Source organism: Zophobas morio, unplaced genomic scaffold (genome assembly GCF_036711695.1).
Source record: "Zophobas morio isolate AGI-343-1 ecotype UQ-CSIRO unplaced genomic scaffold, CSIRO_AGI_Zmor_V1 ptg000008l, whole genome shotgun sequence".
NCBI classification, from domain to species: Eukaryota; Metazoa; Arthropoda; class Insecta; order Coleoptera; family Tenebrionidae; genus Zophobas; species Zophobas morio.
In genome coordinates this window covers 10,039,016-10,048,653 of record NW_026972113.1, presented here as the reverse complement: position 1 = coordinate 10,048,653, position 9,638 = coordinate 10,039,016, and the positions used below count along the sequence as shown (strand labels likewise).

Sequence of the window (9,638 nt, the reverse complement as noted above, 5' to 3'; positions counted from 1 at the left end):
GTCTCTGGGTACTCGCAGCGAGTGAGAGTGCGGAAACGACTCATTCGGCCCAAGTTTCCTTTTTCGACAAAATTATGTAAAGGTGGGAACCGCGCCAACACCTCCAGCGGTGATTTATCGGAATTGATGAAACCGAAACTGAAAGAATTCGGTGTGAAGATTCGTCTTTTTGAAGGTTGGGGCGTGTTGTAATCGAATGTTGATGTCTTTGGGGCGTCCTCGTTTTTAGACGACTGACGTCAGTGAAGAGAATTTATTTATAGCGAGATTTTTAGAAAATAACAAACTTGTGTACTGGTGGTTTATGAATCCGTGTTGATTTTTTACCCCAGGTGTCTAGATTTTTGTAAAAAAAACATCATACATTGATACACCAGACATCGAGATTTTTGGAAAAAATTAAAAGTAGCATAAAATAAAGTCCCTAGATCTAGGGACTTTAGCATAAAACTTGCATCAGCGTCTTACTCTACTGCGTGCTTAATTTGTGTTTTTATGCGACTTAAGTCATGGTTTAGCGTTATTAAATCGGCTATTTTATTAGTGATTGAAAATGGACGGAATAATTAAGTTCAGGTTCCAGGCAGTACAAAATAAACATTACACTTGCGGAAAAGCAAAGTAAAGGTTTGGGGTTAGGAAATCAAACCATGTTGTGGACTTAAAAATGTTCCTTTTTTAACTTATCATTGGCATGTTTATTAGTTAAGTGTACTAACAATAAATTAAAAATTGTCGAAAAAAAAAAGGTTAATCATTTTTTCAGTATTTTCTGAGTTTGCTACTTTTTTATTTCATAACATTACGTTTGACATTTGCTTGAATAACAAGGTCGTTAGAATTTCTGGAAAATATACACTCAAACGTAAACTGACTGATAAGAAGTGATAACATAAGTATCGCTTTGAAATTATCAGAAAATTTTCCAATTAGTGAAAATCATGATCATTCTAACCTCAATTTTTTGACAGCACATTTTGACATCAAAAATTTCCCTAGACAATTTTTCAAATTTTGCATTTTCAGCTTTGCGAATTCTCGATTTTTCAACTTTAAATTTCTCTGTTTTTCGGTGTTTCGGTTTCGAGTTTTTTTAATTTATGATTTTTTAATTTTTTAATTTCCGGTTTATCGATTTTTATGAATTTTCCCATTTTTCGATCTCTCGCCTGTTCAATTTTTCGATTTTTCGTTTCTTCAACGGGTTGAAGTTGGTTATTTTAATCGTAGTTTCGTTTTTTCAATTTTAAAAATTTTTGATTTCTCGATTTTCAAGTGTTTCGATTTAAAAATTTTTCGATTTTTCGGTTTTTCGTATTCTCGATTTACCTAGGTTTCGATGTTTCGCACACTGATTGTTCAGTTTTCCCATTTTTCGATTTATTAATTTTTTTTAATTAAAAAGTTTTTTTTTCAATTTTTAACTTTCTGATTTTTCCATTTTGAACTTCACTTCTCAATTTTTCCATCCTCGACCTTTTCGACTTGTCGCTTTCTCAATTTTCCGTTTTTTAGTTTTCGATTTTTTAATTTTTTAGTTCTTCAATTTTTGATATTTTAATTTTTGAGTTTTTTAATTGTAGATTTTTCGATTCCTCGATTTTTCGAATTTTCACTTCTTCGATATTTCATTTTTCGAATTTTTTAACTTTGGATTTTTGAAATTTTTGATATTTTCATTCTAGATGTTTGCATTTTCCGCCTTCTCGGTGTTAGATATTTCGGTTTTACAATTTTTCGATTTGAGTTTTAAATTTTCCAGTTTTTTGTACTCCCGATTTACCGATTTTTCGATGTTTGGATTTTTTTATTTTTCAATTTCGCGATTTTTCGATTTATCGATTTTTTAAAATTTTAAATTATTCAGTATTTCAGTTTTTAACTTTTCGATTTTTCAATTCTCGACTTCTCTATTTCTCAATTTTTCGTTGTTCGATTTCTTGGTTTTTGATTTTTTCACTTTTCAATTTTCGATTTTTTTTTGGTTCTTCAACTTTCTAATTTTCCAATTTCTCGATTTATTAATTTTTCATTTTTTATTTTTTTAACTTTCCATTTTTCAATTTTTGATTTCCTGTCAAATCGGTTTTTCGATTTTTAAAATTTTGGATTTTTCGATTTGTAGATTTCTCGAGTTTTCTAGTTTTCGATTTCTCAATTTTGGGAATTTCTGGGTGTTTCAATTTTTCGATGTATTTTTTATCGGATTTATCGGTTCCCCGATTTTTGGTTTTTAATTCTTTAATTTTTCATTTTTTAATTTTTCGGTTTTTAAATCTCACATTTTTTGAGTTTTTAATTTTTCAATTTTATAATATGTATTTGATGATCCGATTTCCGATTACATATTTAGTTTTTGAATATAAAATTTGTCAATTTTTCCAAATTTCTATTTCTAATCTGGGTTTTTGGACTTTTCGATTTTTAAATTTCTCCATTTTTCAAGTTTTGGATTTACAATTTTGTAAATTTATCAAATTCTTTTTTCGATTTTTCGATGTTTCAATTTCTCGATTTTTCGATTCTTCAATTTTTCGACTTTTTAAATTTTCGATTTCTCGATTTTTTAATTTTTCAGTGTTTAATTTTTCGAATTTTCGAATTTTCGATTTCTTGACATTTCAGGTTTTTCAATTTGTCGATATTTGGGTTTCTTGTTTTTTTTTATTTTTCAACTTTTTTTCGAATTTTCGGTTTTTCACTTTTTCGATTTTTCAATTTTTTTTGATTCTGGATTTTTCTATTTACCGATTGCTCGTTTTTAAAATTCTTCAGTTTTTGATTTTTTGTTTTTTCGGTATTTTAATTTTACTTTTTTCGATGTTTTGATTTTACGATTTTTTGATGTTTAGATTTCCCGATTTTTTAGCTTTTTTAGCTCGTTTTTTTGATTTTCAAAATTTTGGACTTTTCGATTTTTAAATTTCTCCATTTTCAACATTTACAAATTTGTAAATTTTTCGGTCTCAATTTTTCACTTTTTCGCTATATGTATTAATTTTTAGTTTCTTTAAATTGTAGATTTTTTGATTTTTTAATGTTTCGATTGCTCGATTTTTTGATATTTCGACTTTGGTATTTTTGATATTTCGATTTTTCAATTTGTTAATTTTTAAATTTTCGACCTCTGTTTTTAAATTTTACGATTTATCGCTTTTTTAAAATTGTTCAATTTTTCGATTTTTCAACTTCTCAACTTTTCGATTTTTCGATCTTTTGATATTTCAGTTTTTCGTTTTTTCGGTTTTTCGATTCTTCAATTTTACGATTTATCAATTTTTTAACTTCTGGATTTTTCGATTCCTCTATTTCTCGTTTTTTAAATTTTTTGTTTTTAATTTTTCGGTTTTTTAAATTTTATATATTTATTTCGATTTTTCAATTTTGGAATATATAATTCCTCGATTTATCGAATTTTAGGTTTGTTGGCAACTCGGTGTTCCGATTTTTAAAATTTTTGGACTTTTGGATTTCTCGATTTTTGAAGTTTCCGAGTTTTCAAATTTTCAGCATTTTAATTTTTCGATTTCTGGATTTTTCAATTTTTCGATATATTCATATTTTGATTTTTTAAATTGTAGATTTTTCAATTTTTCAATTTCTCGATCTTTTGATGTTTTGGTTTTTCAATTTCTCGATGTTTAGATTTTCTGTTTTTTTTTTGATTTTTCAGCTTTTAGTAATTTTCGATTTTTCAGTTAAAAGTTTTTCGATTTTTCAATTTTCCCATTTTCCAATTTTTTTAAATTTTGTATTTTTTGATATACCAATCTGTCGTTTTTAAAATTCTTCAGTTTTTGACTTTTTAATTTTTCGGTCTTTTAATTTTACTTTTTTCGATGTTTTGATTTTACGATTTTTGGATGTTTCGATTTCCCGATTTTTTAAATCTCGATTTTTCGAATTTTTGATTTCTTGACAACTCGATTTTGGAATTTTAAAATTTTTGGATTTTTGGATTTTTCGATTTTTTTCTACATTTCGTTTTCTCAGTGTTTTAATTTTTCAGCTTCTCTTTCGATTTCTCGATTTCTCCATCTTTTGTTGTTCTGATTACTCAATGTTTTAGTTTTTGAATTTCTCGATTTTTCGATTCTTAAATTTTTGGATTTTTTATTTTTCAGTATATAATTTTTCGATTTTTCGAATTTTCGATTTCTTGACATTTCAGCTTCTCTTTCGATTTCTCGATTTCTCCATCTTTTGTTGTTCTGATTACTCAATGTTTTAGTTTTTCAATTTCTCGATTTTTCGATTTTTCGAGTTTTTCGATTTCTTGCCATTTCAGGTTTTTCAATTTCTCGATGTTTGGCTTTCTTGTTTTTTTTTATTTTTCAACTTTTTTCGAATTTTCGGTTTTTCACTTTTTCGATTTTTCAATTTTTTTAAATTCTGAATTTTTCTATTTACCGATTTCTCGTTTTGAAAATTCTTCAGTTTTTGATTTTTTTATTTTTCGGTATTTTAATTTTACTTTTTTCGATGTTTTGATTTCACGATTTTTTGATGCTTATATTTCTCGATTTTTTAGCTTTTGAATATATAATTTCTCGATTTTCGAATTTTTGATAACTCGATTTTGGGATTTTTCACATTTTTGGGTTTTTCAATTTTTAATTTTTTTTCTACTTTTCGCTTTCTCAGTGTTTCAATTTTTCAACTTCTCCACTTTCGATTTCTCGATTTCTCGATCTTTTGATGTTCTGATTACTCCATGTTTTAGTTTTTCAGTTTTTCGATGTTTCAAGTTCTCTATTTTTTGATTCTTCAATTTTCGATTTTTTAAATTTTCGATTTCCGGATTTTTTTTATTTTTCAGTGTATAATTTTTTGATTTTTCGAGTTTTCGATTTCTTGTCATTTCAGGTTTTTCAATTTCTCGATGTTTGGGTTTCTTGTTTTTTTTTATTTTTCAACTTTTTTCGAATTTCCGGCTTTTCACTTTTTCGATTTTTAATTTTTTTAAATTCTGGATTTTTCTATCTACCGATGTCTCGTTTTTAAAATTCTTCAATTTTTGATTTTTTGATTTTTTTTTTACTTTTTTCGATGTTTTGATTTTACGATTTTTGGATGTTTCGATTTCCCGATTTTTTAAATCTCGATTTTTCGAATTTTTGATTTCTTGACAACTCGATTTTGGGATTTTTAAAATTTTTAGATTTTTCGATTTTTAAATTTTTTTCTACTTTTCGCTTTCTCAGTGTTTTAATTTTTCAGCTTCTCCTTCGATTTCTCAATATTTTGTTGTTCTGATTACTCGATGTTTTAGTTTTTCAGTTTTTCGATGTTTCAATTTCTCGATTTTTCGATTCTTCGATTTTTCGATTTTTAAATTTTCTATTTCCTTTTATTTAATTTTTCAGTGTATAATTTCTCGATTTTTGAATTTTTGATTTCTTGACAACTCGTTTCTTCGATTTTAAAATTTTTTGCATTTTTCGATTTATAGAATTTTTGGTTTTTCAAGTATTCAACTTCTCAATTTTTCGATTTTTAAAATTTTTGATTTTTCGTTTTCTCAATATTTCGATTTTTCAACTTCTCCTCTTTCGTTTTCTTGATCTTTTGTTGTTTTGATTACTCGATGTTTTAGTTTTTCAATTTCTCGATTTTTCGATTCTTCAATTTCTCGATTTTTTTATTTTTCAGTGTATAATTTTTCGATTTTTCGAATTTTCGATTTATTGACATTTCAGGTTTTTCAATTTCTTTATGTTTGGCTTTCTTGTTTTTTTTATTTTACAACTTTTTTTCGAATTTCCGGTTTTTCACTTTTCCGATTTTTGAAAATTTTTTTTAATTCTGAATTTTTTTATTTACCAATTTCTCGTTTTTAAAATTCTTCAGTTTTTGATTTTTTAATTTTTCGGTCTTTTAATTTTACTTTTTTCGATGTTTTGATTTTACGATTTTTTGATAGTTCGATTTCCCGATTTTTTAAATTTCTCGATTTTTCGAATTTTCAATTTCTTGACAACTCGATTTTGGCATTTTTAAAAATTGTGGATTTTTGGATTTTTCGATTTTTAAATTTTTTTCTACTTTTCGCCTTTTCAGTGTTTTAATTTTTCAGCTTCTCCTTCGATTTTTCGATTTTTCGATCTTTTGTTGTTCTGATTACTCGATGTTTTAGTTTTTCAATCTCTCGATTTTTCGATTTTTCAATTTTTCGATTTTTTAAATTTTCTATTTCCTTATTTTCAATTTTTCAGTGTATAATTTTTCGATTTTTCGAATTTTCGATTTCTTGACATTTCAGATTTTTCAATTTCTCTATGTGTGGATTTCTTCTTTCTTTTTATTTTTCAATTTTTTTTCGAATTTTCGGTTTTTCACTTTTTCGATTTTTCAATTTTTTTAAATTCTGGATTTTTCTATTTACCGGTTTTTCGTTTTTAAAATTCTTCAATTTTTCGATTTTTCGAATTTTCGATTTCTTGACATTTCAGGTTTTTCAATTTCTCGAAGTTTGGGTTTCTTGTTTTTATTTTATTTTTCAACTTTTTTTCGAATTTCCAGTTTTTCGCTTTTTCGATTTTTCAAGTTTTTTAAATTCTGTAATTTTTGATTTACCAATTTGTCGTTTTTAAATTTCTTCATTTTTTGATTTTTTAATTTTTCGGTCTTTTAATTTTACTTTTTTCGATGTTTTGATTTTACGATTTTTTGATAGTTCGATTTCCCGATTTTTTAAATTTCTCGATTTTTCGAATTTTCAATTTCTTGACAACTCGATTTTGGCATTTTTAAAAATTGTGGATTTTTCAATTTTTCGATTTTTAAATTTTTTTCTACTTTTCGCTTTCTCAGTGTTTTAATTTTTCAGCTTCTCCTTCGATTTCTCGATTTCTCGATCTTTTGTTGTTCTGATTACTCGATGTTTTTGTTTTTCAATTTCTCGATTTTTCGATTTTTTAAATTTTCTATTTCCTTTTTTTCAATTTTTCAGTGTATAATTTTTCGATTTTTCGAATTTTCGATTTCTTGACATTTCAGATTTTTCAATTTCTCGATGTGTGGGTATCTTTTTTTTTTATTTTTCAATTTTTTTCGAATTTTCGGTTTTTCACTTTTTCGATTTTTCAATTTTTTTTAAATTCTGGATTTTTCTATTTACCGGTTTTTCGTTTTTAAAATTCTTCAGTTTTTGATTTTTTGAAGTTTGGATTTCCCGATTTTTTAGCTTTTGAATATATAATTTCTCGATTTTCGAATTTTTGATTTCTTGACAACTACTTTTCGCTTTCTCAGTGTTTTAATTTTTCAGCTTCTCTTTCGATATCTCGATTTCTCGATATCTTGTTGTTCTGATTACTCAATGTTTTAGTTTTTCAATTTCTCGATTTTTCGAGTTTTTCGATTTCTTGCCATTTCAGGTTTTTCAATTTCTCGATGTTTGGGTTTCTTGTTTTTTTTTTATTTTTCAACTTTTTCTCGAATTTTCGGTTTTTCACTTTTTCGGTTTTTCAATTTTTTTTAATTCTGTATTTTTTGATTTACCAATTTGTCGTTTTTAAAATTCTTCAGGTTTTGATTTTTTAATTTTTCGGTCTTTTAATTTTGCTTTTTTCGATGTTTTGATTTTACGATTTTTTGATGGTTCGATTTCCCGATTTTTTAAATTTCTCGATTTTTCGAATTTTTGATTCCTTGACAACTCGATTTTGGGATTTTTAAAATTTTTGGATTTTTCGATTTTTAAAATTTTTTTCTACTTTTCGCTTTCTCAGTGTTTTAATTTTTCAGCTTCTCCTTCGATTTCTGGATTTCTCGATCTTTTGTTGTTCTGATTACTCGATGTTTTATTTTTTCAGTTTTTCGATGTTTCAATTTCTCGATTTTTCGATTCTTCAATTTTTCGATTTTTTAAATTTTCGATTTCCCGATTTTTTAATTTTTCGGTGTATAATTTTTCGATTTTTCGAATTTTCGATTTCTTGGCATTTCAGGTTTTTCAATTTCTCGATGCTTGGGTTTCTTGTTTTTTTTTTTATTTTTCAACTTTTTCTCGAATTTCCGAAAAATCCAGAATTTTTTTAAATTCTGGATTTTCCTATTTACCGATTTCTCGTTTTTAAAATTCTTCAGTTTACGATTTTTTCATGTTTAGATTTTCCGTGTTTTTAGCTTTTGAATATATAATTTCTCGATTTTCGAATTTTTGATTTCTTGACAACTCGTTTTTTCGATTTAAAAAATTTTTGGATTTTTCGACTTATAGATTTTTCGATTTTTCAAGTCTTCAACTTCTCAATTTTTCGATTTTTAAAATTTTTGATTTTTCGATTTTTTTAAATTTCTAATATTTCGATTTTTTAAAAAAATTCAATTTTTCGTTTTCTCAATATTTCGATTTTTCAACTTCTCCTCTTTCGTTTTCTTGATCTTTTGTTCTTTTGATTACTCGATGTTTTAGTTTTTCAATTTCTCAATTTTTCGATTCTTCAATTTTCGAATTTTTCGATTTAAGTATATATAAATTTTTCATTTTTCTTGTTCACACTCTGAAACAAACATTTTTCACCACAAAACCACGTTTTCAGCGACACACTTCAGAAAAATGTGCGCAAGATCGCCTCTGTCATCCCCGAAATCAATAATTCTGTCCACATGCTTCCGTTGCTCAAAATTTCACTAATTTCCACTAGAAATAGAGTGAATTCCCCCCCAGTGGTTGCACGTACGTACTTTTCACCTCCTCATTTCACCCCAAAAATGTGGAAAAGTGTTAATTCGAATTTTCAGTTCCGCAGACATTTTGGCGCCACTATGTCTCGATGACGTCACGCCGAGGAGGTAAAACCAAATGAGTATCGTTATGTAAATTCCCCGCCCCGAATAGTCGCCCCAATATAGTTATATTTTTCAGAATAGGACTTTTTTTCATCTTCTTGGGGTTCGCTTTAGCTGCCATAATTGTCTGCTGCTTCTTTTGGTACATTTGTTGCAACGCTATGATAAACGCGTGGACGGCTTATAGACGACGAGAGGGCCGATCGTTGGTACCCAGTGCTCGACCACCCAGCAGTCGAGCACCCAGTGGTCGAGCCCATGACCACGCTTTGAGGGACATTTTTCCGCTGAGGAACCCCGCAGGTAACTTTTTTCCGACCACGTCTTTGCCAATTCACTGTCTATTTAATTTTAGGCAGTTTTTCGCATGGCAGCAGCACCTCGCGCTCCCCCCAGCCCACCCCGCCGCCCGATTACAATACCATCGAATTCTACCCGCAAGAAAACGACTCTTTGCCGACGTACGAAGAAGCACTGGCTAGTGAAAAATGAAGAATTTTCTTCTCTCGCTTTGTTGAGCAGGCTGTGAATAAAATATGTTTTTGTTTGTTAGCTGTCAAGGTCAGGGTTACCAATAAACTTTTATGGTACCGACAAATCTCCCTCTTGCGAAACCCGTTAATGTCACGTGTCGAAACAGTGCAAATATATTATAGTCGCTGTCCAGAAAGTACCACGTTCCCGATTCCGTGTCATCATTCGCGCAATTACTTTGTTTTCGTTTCACAATGGGTTTATTCATGAATATGAATAAAAGTGCGGCGTTTTGTAAGAAATTACGAAATTGCGTATGTGAAGAGAGTACAGATGAGGTGGTACCGCCCTGGTCGTTCCGACGGGGT

The 9,638-nt window shown here is 28.0% G+C and overlaps 1 protein-coding gene across 6 annotated transcripts; it reads left to right on the top strand.

Annotated features, from left to right (window-relative positions):
* Positions 1 to 539: 539 nt before the first annotated feature.
* On the top strand, positions 540 to 9,358 carry LOC135124806 (actin filament-associated protein 1-like 2). Of its 6 annotated transcripts, none has more exons than XM_064050028.1 (4): positions 540 to 621; positions 8,749 to 8,823; positions 8,878 to 9,099; positions 9,152 to 9,358. In XM_064050028.1, exons 3-4 carry the CDS (start codon positions 8,958 to 8,960, stop codon positions 9,286 to 9,288), a joined length of 279 nt encoding a protein of 92 aa, XP_063906098.1. In that variant the 5' UTR covers positions 540 to 621; positions 8,749 to 8,823; positions 8,878 to 8,957; the 3' UTR covers positions 9,289 to 9,358. The 6 variants fall into 6 exon arrangements, with proteins under 6 accessions (XP_063906098.1, XP_063906093.1, XP_063906092.1 ...); XM_064050023.1 differs by having other exon boundaries at positions 8,873 to 9,099; XM_064050022.1 differs by having other exon boundaries at positions 540 to 627; positions 8,873 to 9,099.
* The last annotated feature ends 280 nt before the right edge of the window (positions 9,359 to 9,638 follow it).